This window comes from Eubalaena glacialis, chromosome 8 (genome assembly GCF_028564815.1).
Source record: "Eubalaena glacialis isolate mEubGla1 chromosome 8, mEubGla1.1.hap2.+ XY, whole genome shotgun sequence".
Classification (NCBI taxonomy): domain Eukaryota; kingdom Metazoa; phylum Chordata; class Mammalia; order Artiodactyla; family Balaenidae; genus Eubalaena; species Eubalaena glacialis.
The window spans coordinates 51,132,208-51,147,561 of NC_083723.1; the positions used below are offsets into that span (position 1 = coordinate 51,132,208).

Here is a 15,354-nt window from a genome sequence, read left to right on the forward strand (position 1 = left end):
AGTATTACAAACATGTACACAAGCTCATACAGAAGTACATAGCTAATTACTCATGCAGCCACCACGCAGGTCAAGATACAGAATGTTTCCATTACTCCAGAAATCCCCCTTATACCACTTCCCAGTTACTGGGCTTTTGTTCCTTCTCAAGGATAAGCACTTAGCTTGCTTGCAATTTTTATTAGTACAAAAAATGCTGCTGTGAAAATTCCTGTACAAGTCTTTGTTGTATACATGCATGCACTTCTGTCTGATTACATTCAGGAGAGGACTTGGGGAGTCATAGTGTATGTGTATGTTCAGCCTCAGTGGTTGTGCCAGCTTTCCAAAGTAGTTGTGCTAATAAGCACTTGAACTAGTGTGTTCAACACTAGGAGTGTTGTAGGAGTTCCTTATACATTCTGGATATGAGCTTTTCATGGGTTTCAAAGTGTCTTTTTTTTTTTTAAGAATTTCACATTTATTTATTTATTTATTTATTTATTTATTTATTTATTTATTTATGGCTGTGTTGGGTCTTCGTTTCTGTGTGAGGGCTTTCTCTAGTTGCGGCGAGCGGGGGCCACTCTTCATTGCGGTGCGCGGTCCTCTCACTATCGCGGCCTCTCTTGTTGCGGAGCACAGGCTCCAGACGCACAGGCTCAGTAGTTGTGGCACACGGGCTTAGTTGCTCCGCGGCATGTGGGATCTTCCCAGATCAGGGCTCGAACCCTTGTCCCCTGCATTGGCAGGCAGATTCTCAACCACTGCGCCACCAGGGAAGCCCCCAAAGTGTCTTTTTGATCAACAGAAGCTCTTCATTTGAATGTAGTCTAATTTATCAATCTTTTACCATACAGATTGTACTTTTTGTGTACTGTTTAAAATTTTTTTTTTCCTAACCCAGTGTTAGGAAGATATTTTCTTTTTTAAAAAATTAATTAATTAATTTATTTATTTTTGGCTGCATTGGGTCTTCGTTGCTGCATGTAGGCTTTCTCTAGTTGCAGCGAGCGGGGGCTACTCTTCATTGCGGTGCGTGGGCTTCTCATTGCGGTGGCTTCTCTTGTTGCAGAGCATAGGCTCTAGGCACACAGGCTTCAGTAGTTGTGGTGTGTGGGCTCGGTAGTGTGGCATGTGGGCTCAGTAGTTGTGGCTCGCAAGCTCAGTAGTTGTGGCGCATGGGCTTAGTTGCTCCATGGCATGTGGGATCTTCCTGGACCAGGGATTGAACCTGTGTCCCCTGCATTGGCAGGTAGGTTCTTAGCCACTGTGCCACCAGGGTAGTCCCTTGCCTATTTTTCTTCTTTTTTTAAAGATAGAAAAAAAGAAATAACACTTTATTTCCAGATAATTAAAGAATCTAAAATGATCTCTAGAATTAGAATTAATAAGTGACTTTAGCAAGCTGGATATGAGGTCTTCATATAAAAATTAATATTTCTATATACTAGCAATTAGTAAAAGAAAATTCAAGATAGAATTTACGAAACCTCTTTTTTTTTCACACACACACACACGCGCGCGCACACACAGACACACACACACACACACATATTTTATTTTTACAAGAGATAAATAAACTGACACCAAGCATTGTAAATGGATGACCACAACAAAAGCAACAATGATTGCAATTACCAAACACGAAACACACTCATACTATGTCATAATATTGACATTCAGTCCAGTAATCCTCCACTGTAACAGCTCCTTGACTTTGCAGTGAAAATTGATTTGTATATTTTTTGCCTCTGAGTCCTTGTGGGATTTTTTTCTTTATTCAAACAAAGTCACAAAAATTATAATCATCCTCATCAGTTCACTCACTCCCATGTAATTTTTTTTTTCATCTTGATCTTTTGTTAGCACTTTTATAAATTCATCAGTTTTCCATTAGACTTCTGAAAATGCTTATTCATTCAGTTCAGCAGTGTAGTCAGTTACCAGAAACCTGTACTTGTCAGAGTCTTTTCCATGAATTCCTTGAAGATGAAGCCCTTTTATAGGAACATTTTTGCAAAAGCATCAGAGTACACCCAGAACTGTCTGTAAATGACAAAAGACTTAAAAATGACCATGGTTAAAGATTTGATGAAAGTTGATAATAATGCAATTGACAAGGGAATTTAGTTATTTCTGAGATATACATTTTAAAGTAATAACTAGAATTATGACTTATAACATTATAGCAGAACATATAAGATTTTTAGAAATTTCATGTAATGTCTGAAACATTTATATTAACATATTTCCATACAAATAACCCAAAGAAAGTTTAGTATTAGTTGTTTTGTTTGTTTTTTTATACTGCAGGTTCTTATTAGTCATCCATTTTATACACATCAGTGTATACATGTCAATCCCAATCGCCCAGTTCAGCACACCAGCATCCCCACCCCACTGCGGTTTTCCCCCCTTGGTGTCCATACGTTTGTTCTCTACATCTGTGTCTCAACTTCTGCCCTGCAAACCAGTTCATCTGTACCATTTTTCTAGGTTCCACATACATGGGTTAATATACGATATTTGTTTTTCTCTTTCTGACTTACTTCACTCTGTATAACAGTCTCTAGATCCGTCCACGTCTCAACAAATGACTCAATTTCGTTCCTTTTTATCGCTGAGTAATATTCCACTGTATATATATACCACAACTTCTTTATCCATTTGTCTTTCGATGGGCATTTAGGTTGCTTCCATGACCTGGCTATTGTAGATAGTGCTGCAGTGAACATTGGAGTGCATGTGTCTTTTTGAATTATGGTTTTCTCTGGGTATATGCCCAGTAGTGGGATTGCTGGATCGTATGGTAATTCTATTCTTAGTTTTTTAAGGAACCTCCATATTGTTCTCCATAGTGGCTGTATCAATTTACATTCCCACCACCAGTGCAAGAGGGTTCCCTTTTCTCCACACCCTCTCCAGCATTTGTTGTTTGTAGATTTTTCTGATGATACCCATTCTAACTGGTGTGAGGTGATACCTCATTGTAGTTTTGATTTGCATTTCTCTAATAATTAGTGATGTTGAGCAGCTTTTCATGTGCTTCTTGGCCATCTGTATGTCTTCTTTGGAGAAATGTCTATTTAGGTCTTCTGCCCATTTTTGGCTTGGGTTGTTTGTTTCTTTAATATTGAGCTGCATGAGCTGTTTATATATTTTGGAGATTAATCCTTTGTCCGTTGATTCGTTTGCAAATATTTTCTCCCATTCTGAGGGTGGTCTTTTCGTCTTGTTTATGGTTTCCTTTGCTGTGCAAAAGCTTTTAAGTTTCATTAGGTCCCATTGGTTTATTTTTGTTTTTATTTCCATTACTCTAGGAGGTGAATCAAAAAAGATCTTGCTGTGATTTATGTCAAAGAGTGTTCTTCCTGTGTTTTCCTCTAAGAGTTTTATAGTGTCCGGTCTTACATTTAGGTCTCGAATCCATTTTGAGTTTATTTTTGTGTATGGTGTTAGGGAGTGTTCTAATTTCACTCTTTTACATGTAGCTGTCCAGTTTTCCCAGCACCACTTACTGAAGAGGCTGTCTTTTCTCCATTGTATATCCTTGCCTCCTTTGTCATAGATTAGTTGACCATAGGTACGTGGGTTTATCTCTGGGCTTTCTATCTTGTTCCATTGATCTGTGTTTCTGTTTTTGTGCCAGTACCATATTGTCTTGATTACTGTAGCTTTGTAGTATAGTCTGAAGTCAGGGAGTCTGATTGCTCCAGCTCCGTTTTTTTCCCTCAAGACTGCTTTGGCTCTTCGGGGTCTTCTGTGTCTCCATACAGATTTTAAGATGATTTGTTCTAGCTCCGTAAAAAATGCCATTGGTAATTTGATAGGGATTGCATTGAATGTGTAGATTGCTTTGGGTAGTATAGTCATTTTCACAATATTGATTCTTCCAATCCAAGAACATGGTATATCTCTCCACCTGTTGGTATCGTCTTTAATTTCTTTCATCAGTGTCTTACAGTTTTCTGCATACAGGTCTTTTGTCTCCCTAGGTAGGTTTATTCCTAGGTATTTTATTCTTTTTCTTGCAGTGATAAATGGGAGTGTTTCCTTCATTTCTCTTTCAGATTTTTCATCATTAGTGTATAGGAATGCAAGAGATTTCTGTACATTAATTTTGTATCCTGCAGCTTTACCAAATTCATTGATTAGCTCTAGTAGTTTTCTGGTGGCATCTTTAGGATTCTGTATGTATAGTACCATGTCATCTGCAAACAGTGACAGTTTTACTTCTTCTTTTCCAATTTGGATTCCTTTTATTTCTTTTCCTTCTCTGATTGCCGTGGCTAGGACTTCCAAAACTATGTTGAATAATAGTGGTGAGAGTGGACATCCTTGTCTCATTCCTGATCTTAGAGGAAATGCTTTCAGTTTTTCACCATTGAGAATGATGTTTGCTGTGGGTTTGTTGTATATGGCCTTTATTATGTTGAGGTAGGTTCCCTCTATGCCCACTTTCTGGAGAGTTTTTATCATAAATGGGTGTTGAATTTTGTCAAAAGCTGTTTCTGCATCTATTGAGATGATCATATGGTTTTTATTCTTCAGTTTGTTAGTATGGTGTATCACATTGATTGATTGGCATATATTGAAGAATCCTTGCATCCCTGGGATAAATCCCACTTGATCATGGTGTATGATCCTTTTAATGTGTTGTTGGAGTGTGCTTGCTAGTATTTTGTTGAGGATTTTGGCATCTATATTCATCAGTGATACTGGTCTGTAATTTTCTTTTTTTGTAGTATCTTTGTCTGGTTTTGGTATCAGGGTGATGGTGGCCTCATAGAATGAGTTTGGGAGTGTTCCTTCCTCTGCAATTTTTTGGAAGAGTTTGAGAAGGATGGGTGTTAGCTCTTCTCTAAATGTTTGATAGAATTCACCTGTGAAGCCATCTGGTCCTGGACTTTTGTTTGTTGGAAGATTTTTAATCACAGTTTCAATTTCATTACTTGTGATTGGTCTGTTCATATTTTCTGTTTCTTCCTGGTTCAGTCTTGGAAGGTTATACCTTTTTAAGAATTTGTCCGTTTCTTCCAGGTTGTCCATTTTATTGGCATAGAGTTGCTTGTAGTAGTCTCTTAGGATGCTTTGTATTTCTGCGGTGTCTGTTGTAACTTCTCCTTTTTCATTTCTAATTTTATTGATTTGAGTCCTCTCCCTCTCTTTCTTGATGAGTCTGGCCAGAGGTTTATCAATTTTGTTTATCTTCTGAAAGAACCAGCTTTTAGTTTTATTGATCTTTGCTATTGTTTTCTTTTTTTCTATTTCATTTATTTTTGCTCTGATCTTTATGATTTCTTTCCTTCTGCTAACTTTGCGTTTTGTTTGTTCTTCTTTCTTTAGTTCCTTTAGGTGTAAGGTTAGATTGTTTACTTGAGATTTTTCTTGTTTCTTGAGGTAGGCTTGCCTATTTTTCTGTTGGCTATTTTTTTATTCTTATTGATTTGTAGTAATTATATTTCGGAGCACTGATCCTTTATCAGTTATACAGATTGCAAACATTTTCTTCCAGTTAACAGATTTTTTTTGGTAATTGAACAGACATTGTTAATTTTGACATAGGCAAAATTATCCATCTTTTAGGTGTTTTGCTTTTGTGTCTTGGATAATCTTTCTGTACGTTCCAGCTATATTTTAAAATTTCCAAATTTGACATAAAATTATTAGATCAGGCTTGTTAATTGTATTACTGAAAGCCACTCTCCCAGAAACATGTGATCCATGGGCTGAATTCAGCCTGTGGCCTGTTTTGCTTGGATAACAGAGAATTTACATTACTATTTAAAAATCAGGAGAATTCAGAGAAACATATGGATTTCTGGTTGAATTCACACAAAAATTTAGATTTCTGGTTTCTTTTAAAAAAGTAAATCAAAGTGTTGTTCAGATCTTTAACTCTCTGTTGATTCAACTTCACAGGTGGTTTTCTTGCTTCCCTACATGCTCTACAGTCATCCGTCCTGTGACTTTAAAATTCATATTTGATTGTATCTCACTTTTGCTTAATTCTTGAGTGGTTTCTTTGGGTCTAGAATACACTCCCAGTTTATTTATTTATTTTTTAATATTTTATTTTTAAAATTTTTATTTATTTATTTATTTTTGGCTGTGTTGGGTCTTCGTTTCTGTGCGAGGGCTTTCTCTAGTTGCGGCAAGTGGGGGCCGCTCTTCATCGCAGTGCGGGGGCCTCTCACTATTGCGGCCTCTCTTTTTGCAGAGCACGGGCTCCAGACGCGCAGGCTCAGTAGTTGTGGCACACCGGCCTAGTTGCTCCGTGGCATGTGGGATCCTCCCAGACCAGGGCTCGAACCCGTGTCCCCTGCATTGGCAGGCAGACTCCCAACCACTGCGCCACCAGGGAAGCCCAAGTCCCAGTTTTTTAGTGGCAGTGTGGATTTGACCTTCGTCTGTCCCTTCAGCCTTGTCCTGCTCTTCCTCCCTGTGCGTCCTATACTCCTATCCCATTTTTGCTTGCAGTTCTAACATGTTAAGTTATCTGTGATCTTTGCTTGTGCTCATGCTTTCTGTTTGGATTGCCTTCTCCTGCCTTGTCCACTTTTAAGTAAGAATTCCTCCTCGTGCTTTATGTTTCTGTTCATAGGTCACCACAAGGTCACTACTTCCTATTTTATGTCCTATTTCATGATTTCCTATTCCCTTTCTTCTCTTCATGGCCCAAGGACTTAGACTCCTTTAGACTCTCTGTATGCCTCATATTTATCTTTATTATATTGATTATTAAATTGTATTGAAGTCATTTCTGTGTTTTCACATGCAGATGGAGCTCTAAGAGACTACTTACCAGGTCTTTTTTTTTTTAATTCCCTCTGCTTAATACAAAGCAGAAGTGTGTGGGTGTGCATGTGTGAGTGAATTGAGTGATTAGGCCAGTCCTATGCATTAGGAAATTTTATTTAGAAACATAAGATACATATTAGAAGTGTAACATAGATTGGTCAGATTCTGAATCTTAGTGAGTTGGAGCCTGAAAAGAGATGTATTAAAATTTGCAGTAATCCAGTAAAGAAGTAAGAGGTTGGGGCTTTAAAATATGGGACACTCTACATAAACAATAAGGTCCTACTGTATAGCACAGGGAACTATATTCAGTATCTTATAATAAACTATAATGGAAAAGAATCTGAAAAAGAATATATATATGTATAACTGAATCAGTTTGCTGTACATCAGAAAGTAACACAACATTGCAAATCAACTATGCTTCAATTAAAAAAAAATTTTTTTAAAAAGATGGGATAAATGGAGAAAATGTTTTGGAGATAAAATTAATATGAATTGGTAACTGGATTTAGAAAGAAAGGAAGCTGTTAAATGTGACTGAGTAAGCAGATAGTATTGTAATGGGAGGAGGCAACAGACGAGGAGGTACCTTTTCAATTTTTTTGTTGTTTTTAATAATAGCTTTGAGACAGTTCACACACCACGCAGTTCACCCATTCAAAGTGTACAATTCAGCATTTTTTAGAATATTCAGAATTGTGCTATCATCTCCACAATCAATTTTAGAACATTTTTGTCAGCCCCAAAAGTAACCCTGAGCCCATAAGCAGTAACTCATTTGCTCCCCAACTCTTACCCTGTCCATTAGCGGATATTTCTCATATTTCCCAAACACTTCCACCCCACCAGCCCTAGGCAACCTTTCTATCTTTCACTTAACTTTCTATCTCTATGGGTTTGCCTATTCTGGACATTTCATATAAATGGAATCTTAAAATATATGGCCTTTTGTGTCTGCATTCTTTCATTTAGCATATACGATGTTTTCAACATCCATCCTTGTTGTAGCATGTATTAGTACTTTCTTCCTTTTTTTGGCTGAATAATATTTCATTCTGAGGCTATACCACATTTTATTTAATCATTCATCAGATGGACATTTGGGTTGTTTCTACTTTTTGGCTGCTGTGAGTAATACTGTCCTGGACGTCGGTGTATAGGTTTTTGTGTGGACGTGTGTTTTTATTTCTCTTGGGTATATATACCTAGGAGTGGAATTGCTGGATCATAACTCTATGTTTAACCACTTGAGGAACTGCCAAACTGTTTTCCAGTGTGACTGTACCATTTTACATTCACATCAGCAGTATTTGAGGATTCCGATTTATTTTCATTCTCACCAGCACTTGTTATTGTCTGCCTTTTTGATTGTAGCCATCCTAGAGGGTATGAAGTGGGATCTCATTGTGGTTTACAGCTGCATCTCCATAATGATGATGTTGAACATATTTTCATGTGCCTGTGACCATTTGTATATCTTACTTGGAGAAATGTCTATTCAAATCCTTTGCCAATTTTTAATTGGGTTATTTGTCTTTTTTATTATTGAGTTGTAAAACTTCTTTAGATATTCTAGATAGAAGTCCCTTATCAGATATATAAACTACAAATATTTTCTCTCATTCTAGATTTGTTTCTTCACTTTCTTCATGGTCTCTTTTGAAGGACAAATGTTTTAATTTTGACCAAGTCTAATTTATCTATTCTTTTGTTACTTGTGCTTTTAGTGTCATATCTTAGAAACCATTGCCTGATCCAAGGTCATGAGGATTTATACCTATGTGTTCCTCTAAGATCAATTTTTTAAAAATTTGTATTAATAAGGAGGGGTCAGAGAGATAATTTTTAAATTCCAAATTTAATTGGGAATGTTGACAGAAATCGAGGTAGATATATCCAATAAGCATTTGGAAATTTGGTACCAGAAATTTAGAGAGAAAATGGGGTTGAAGTTAGAGATTTCGTTGCGTCCTATATAAAGGCAATGGTTGAAGCTATTAAAGTAGTGGATGAAATTACCAAAGGAGAAACTTGTAGAAGAGGTTGGGGGAGGGCAGTGAGAGAAATTTGGTGAAATACACATTTGACAGTGGAACGAGCACAAATGGTTAGTGAAAAAGACCCAGTACTCGGTGAGTTAGGGAGACCACAGTGGAACAGTGCTACAAAAGCCAAGGCAGAGAGAATTTTAAGATGGACTCCTGGGTGTTAAACACTCTGCAGTGAGGAAAATAAGACTGAGATAAAGCTGCTATGTTTTATGGGATGCCATTGGTAACATTCAGAAACGTACTTTCAAGATAATCACTGGAGGACAAAACCCGATTACGGTAAATTAAAGAATGAGTGGGAAGTAATGAAGGCAGAAACAAGATTGTGAGGACATATCAAGGGTAGAATATTTTAAAAGTGTGTGATTCTGAAATATAAATATTGTTAATACAAATCTTTGTGCTTTTAAATATCAAAAATTGCATGTGTAGCTGAAAACAGGTACATAGATAGCCAAATTAAAGGAAAAGAGGGGTTATTTTAGTTACCAAATCTGTACCTCTTTTTTTATATGAATAGAGAAGTTATTTTTAAACCACTTTTGAGGTATGATTGACACACAGAAAGCTGTACATATTTATTGTGTACAACTGGATGAGTTTGGAGATAAGTATACACTGATGAAACTATCACCACAATCTATATCCTAAACATATTCATTACCTCCAAAGGTGTCCTGCCCTCTTAATTTATTTTTAATAATTTTTTTTGTGGTAAGAACACTTACGTTAAGATCTCCCCTTTTAGCAAATTTTTAAGTGTACAGTACAGTATCATTAACTACAGGAACTATGCTGTACAGTAGTTCTCTAGGACTTACTCATCTTATATAACTGAAACTTTCTGTCCTTTGACTAATGCCTCCTCATTTCCTCCTTAGATCCGCCCCTGGCACCCACCATTCTATTCTGCTTCTAAGAGTCTGACTATTTTAGATTCCACATATAAGTGATACTATGCAGTATTTGTCCTTCTGTGTTTAGCATATTTCACTTAGGGTAGTGTCCTCCAGGTTCATTCACATTGTTGCAAGTGGTGGGATTTCTTTCTTTTTTAAGGTAGAATAAAATTCCGTTTGTATGTGTATATCACATCTCGTTTATCTATTCATCCCATCGTTGAATATTTAAGTTGCTTTTGCCTCTTGGTTATTGTGAATAATGCTGCAAGGAACATGGGAATGCAGATGTCTCTTTAAGATCCTGATTTCAGTTCCTTTGGATATATACACAGATTGCTGGATCATATAGTATTTCTATTTTTAATTTCTTGAGGAACCTCCATAGTTTTCTATAGTGGCTGCACCAATTGAGAGTCCCGCCAACAGTGCAGAAGGGTTCCCTTTTCTCCACATCATCGTCAACACTTGTTATCGCTTATCTTTTTGTTAATAGCCATTCTGACAGGAATGAGGTAATATCTCATTGTGGTTTTTACTTACATTTCCCTGATGATTAGTGATGTTGAGCACCTTTTCATATACCTGTTGGCCATTTTTATATCTTCTTTGGAGAAATGTCTATTCATTCCCTTTGCCCATTTTTTAATCAGGTTGTTTGGTTTTTTGCTATTAAATTGTAGGAGTTCCTTGAATATTAACCTCTTATCAGATGTATGGTTTGCAAGTATTTTCTCATATTCTGTAGGTTGCCTTTTCACTTAGTTGTTCACTGTGCTGAAGCTTTTAGTTTGATGTAATTCTACTTGTCTGTTTTTACTTTTGTTGCCTGCGCTTTTGGTATCATGTCTAAGAAATGCTTTCTAAGGTCAATGTCTAGAAGCATTTTTTCCCATGTTTTCTTCCAGGAGTTTTATTGTTTCAGGTTTATTTATTTATTTTATTGTTTCAGGTTTCATTTAAGCCTTTAATCTATTTTGAATTGATTTTTCTGTATGGTGTAAGATAAGGGTCCAGTTTCATTCTTTTGTATGTGGTAATTTTCCCAACACTGTTTATTTAAGGGGCTATCCTTTTCCCATTGTGTATTCTTGGCTTCCTTGGCACCTCAGTTGACTGTATGTAAGTGGATTTATTTCTAGGCTCTCTATTGTGTTCCATTGACCTGTATGTCTGTTATTTGTGCCATACTATTTTGATTACTGAAGCTCTGTAATATATTTTGAAACCAGGAAGTGTGATGCCTCCAGCATTGTTCTTCTTGCTTAAAACTGCTTTGTCTGTTTGGAGTTTTTTGTGGCACCATATGAATTTTAGGATTTTTTTTCCTGTTTCTGTGAAAAATGCCATCGGATTTTAATAGGGGTTGCCTTGAATCTGTAGATCACTTTAGGTAGGATGGACTTCTTAATGGTGAAGATTTGGCAGTTACTATCTGAACTTTTATTATCAAACTTAAAATGTCATTTCAGGTTTGATACATTTTTCCTGGTGATTTCTCTCTGATAATGACTGTTTTTTTATGACGTGGTCCTTTCCCACTGAATATTAAAATGGCTATATCAGGGAGTGGGGAAAAGTCTCATAGTCAAAACTGGTGCTCTCAGGTGGTAAGGGAAGGGCAGCAACTCATACCATATGGAGAAAAACAGTGAGGTAGATTTAATTCCTTAAGCATTCAGAATTTATCCTAGTTACTATGGCCGCCATGTAACCACCAACTCTGTAAGCTTTATTTGTAATTGAAGCAAAATCAGAGTTAGCAAAGACAAGTAAGCAGGAAGAGATAAGGCAAGTTGCTCCCACCGTAGATGCAGATTGTTTGGTATAGAAGGCCTCATCTGCTCCACAGGACACCATTAGTTTCAAATAAAGAGGGAGGAATTTTGCAGCAAGGAATTCATTCCTTGAATGATAAAGTCACAAATAAGGGATGGCTACTAGTGGTGCCTTTTGACCATTTATTAAGCTACATTAGCTCACTTTCTAAGAAACCTGTGGAAGCATTTAAATTGAAGTAATTTCTTAGCATATCTTATGGGGTAGGGATGAAAATAAGCTGTGGATTTTTGATGAAAATTTCTTTGTGGAAGAACCCTGTTATTTACCTGCTATATGTTTAAAGATACATGAAACTCATCAGACTAGGATTATAGAATGCTATGGGGGGAAATAATTTATCCTTAGCTAATAGTCTTTGTAATGACTTTAAGTAAGAATGGCATATGTGAAAACATTTAAAACTAACTACATGGTATTTCTATTTTGGGGGTTAAGCCTAAGTATTAATTGGGTATAGAATAAGTCCTCTGTTAATATATACACATAGTTTTTAGTTAGATAAAATGTACATAATATTTGTGAGATTTGTCAAGTATACTTACGGTATTAACAGGTCACATAATCACTTAAAAAAAAAAAGATGGGTAGGAAATAACTCCATTGCTGTTGAGACCATAACCTCTTTCTTTGGATAATATATCAAAACATTTAAATACGTATAAACTTTATAACCTGTTAGAGGCCAAAGTAGCTAGTGATCCCGCCTGTGCTCGTTTTGAATCCTCTTTATTTAATCTTCCAAAGGCAATTGACATACATCCAAAAGAAGTGCCGTCGTGAACCTGATGGACCTGGGGTGGCAGCGTTAACTAGTGAGGAGCGAACTCGATGGGCTAAGGTTATAATTTACATTTTTCTTTTCTTTTGAGGTATAATTGACTTACAAAATTATATTCAACTATACAACATAAGGATTCAATGTTTGTATATATTGAGAAATAATCATCACAGTAAGTCTAGTTAGCGTCCATCACCATACAGAAAACTAAAAAATACATTTTTTTGTCCTGAGAACTTTTAAGATATACTCTCTAGAAGCTTTCAAATATGCAATACAATATTATTAACTATAATTTACACTTTTGGGGTGAGGGTATGCTATTTTTATTTTATTTACATTTAAATTTCAAACACTGAGCTCAAGTATATGCTGTCCCTTTGTTCAGATTTTTGAAATAAAGATGAATGGACAGACAGCTTTAAGCAGCATTAAATACATTGTACAATATTAAACTATTAGAGAAAATCTAGGGGGTGGCATAACTTTATACCTTTATGCATTTAGTAGCACAAGTATAGGGACCAGCGATGCAGTTGGAGGAAAAACCTGTTCAGGAGTCAACAGAGAGGTCCTTGAATTCACACTTTTCTTGATGAACCTTTTCCGTAACTTTTTGAGAACCTATTGAGATTTTCTGGATATTTTGTATTTAATTTGTAACATTTTATTATTATCTCTTTGCCCTTTAGGCACGAGAATATTTGATTAGTCTTAATCCAGAGAACTTGACTATGTTAGAAAAAATTCAGAGCAGTTTACTGGTATTTTGTTTAGATGATGGCAGTCCACGTGTAACACCGGAAGATTATTCTCAGGTATTCAACTATCTTATTTTGTTATTTCTTCCCACAGATTTTTCTGGAGGACTCTTGTGTAAATTGAACATGAGAAGAATTTTGTTACATACAAGCTTTTTTTTTTTAAACCACTTTATTAAGGTATAATTGACATACAAAAAGCTGTACATATTTAATGTATACAACTTACTGAGTTTGAAATATATACCCATAAAACCACTGTGAAACATAATTGTGAAGACAGTTGTTTCCTGCATCTTGGAAACATCTTCTCTCTTAGAATGGGGCAGCTAAGAAAAGAAAGTGCAAATACTAAGTCATAAAATATAAATATTTAATGCAGGCTCTTAAAACATTTTCTTAGCTATATATATATATACACACACACACAGAGACACACATATCAAATGAAGATTATACATAAATAATGCTCTGTAAATTCTTGCCACATTGTTTAGCTCCATTTAGACATATCTTATATGTTGTTTAAAGAAGTATGTCTATTATTTGCTTATCAGATGTCAGTGGTTCCCAACCTTTTCATTGATTATATATACAGGAAATTTGCATAAGATGCTGGGCTAAATGAGATTTCATACCAAAGGTGACATGAGAACCTACCTATAACCCACAACGGTGGGCCTTGATACCTTAGTTGGTGAGGTCTGTCCTAAGAATTATATCATTCTTGTGATTTATTTTATCATTTGGTTTTATAGAACACGCTGACTTTAGTGAATTTAAGGGTAATTGTGGACTACTTTTTTTTTTCTGGGGCAATATCATTTCCTGGGAAAAAAATAAAAGGTAGTAGTCATATTTGTAGGAATCTCAGAGTCTTTTGAAACACTGAAGTTACTTCATAATACATTCATCAATATTAAATGATAGAAATAAAATAATATAGGATTGAAAAACCTTGTAGCTAGAAAACAATTTTTCCTCTTCCTTAGCTGCATTTTTTTTTAAGTAGAATCAACAAGCTTCTTGAGGAAGAATGTGTTTTAATGAAGTGTTGCTCAAACTTTTTTGCTGCAGTCTACAGTTAGGCATATTTAGATTGCAGCCCATTACACACACACACGCGCGCACACAAGCGTGTGCACACTTACACATACGTACATAATAGAAGTTTCACAAAACAGTAATAATTACTTTGACTATCTGCGATGTACTCTGATATTTATGTTCTGTTTTATTCTTTCTTGTAAAGAATGTTTACTGTGGTTTCATGACTCACTTGTGGCCAAAACTTACCATTTGAGAAACTGGCTTAGTAGGATATGAATTCTTGAAATATTTTTCTTGTAACTAGACTTTAATGACTAAACTTATCAATGCCTCTTATCCTGTTCAAGTTGCAAAAGCCTTGTCCTTTCAATTGTATATTCTCTAAACATTCATGAATGTTGTACCATAATTCTCTTTTCTGGTAGAATTTCTTGGATTTTGAGTACTATTTAAAGTCAGGGCCAGAATTATTATCTCTTGAGTATAACTAACATTTTATTAAATTTGGTTTACCTGAAGAGGAAAAGTGAGATCATGTGTGTGTGTGTGTGTGTGTGTGTGTGTGTGTGTATGTGTGTGTTTGTGTGTATTTAAGATATAAATAGTTAAAAACCAATATTAAAATCCTTTAAATTTGGAAATATTACATTTATTTTAGGTTGCTACAAAGGTTCTTACTGGAGATCCAACAGTACGCTGGGGTGACAAATCTTATAACTTGATTTCCTTTTCTAATGGAGTATTTGGCTGTAATTGTGATGTAAGTAAACTACTGAAATTATTTTTTCCTTTTACTCTTTTAGGTTAATTTAATGGCAGTAATCTAGAATACTTACGCTGTCCTGTGGTAGAATAAGCAGACACTTATTTAGCTTTATGGCATTAGAGTAAAAGGTTTAGTTATGAATTCTCAGTGAAAATAGAGTATAGGACAAATTATTTTCATCTGTAGTCAGGATAACAGTGTGGTGTGTATCTGTAAAGTGGAATTTGCTTGCATTTTTATGTAGTATAAGCTCTTTTAAAATCCACTGTTACCTGTTGTTGAAAATTACAACCTATTTTAAAAGATATAGCATTAGTATATGTTCTATGCACAGAGAAATGTTTGTGATTATATTTCTACATTTACCTAGTAATTTTGTAACCTTGTAAAAAAAAATGACACATGATCTTTGGAACATTAT

At 35.5% G+C, this 15,354-nt stretch overlaps 1 protein-coding gene across 5 annotated transcripts in view; it reads left to right on the top strand.

Annotated features, from left to right (window-relative positions):
- The window catches only part of CROT (carnitine O-octanoyltransferase), a 99,624-nt gene that overhangs the window by 19,395 nt on the left and 64,875 nt on the right, over nt 1-15,354 (top strand). For all 5 annotated transcript variants that reach the window (XM_061198494.1, XM_061198495.1, XM_061198493.1 and 2 more), the window contains 3 exons: nt 12,323-12,416; nt 13,049-13,174; nt 14,826-14,927. In XM_061198494.1, coding sequence (XP_061054477.1) covers nt 12,323-12,416; nt 13,049-13,174; nt 14,826-14,927 — 322 coding nt within the window. The remainder of the gene's footprint in view (nt 1-12,322; nt 12,417-13,048; nt 13,175-14,825; nt 14,928-15,354) is intronic.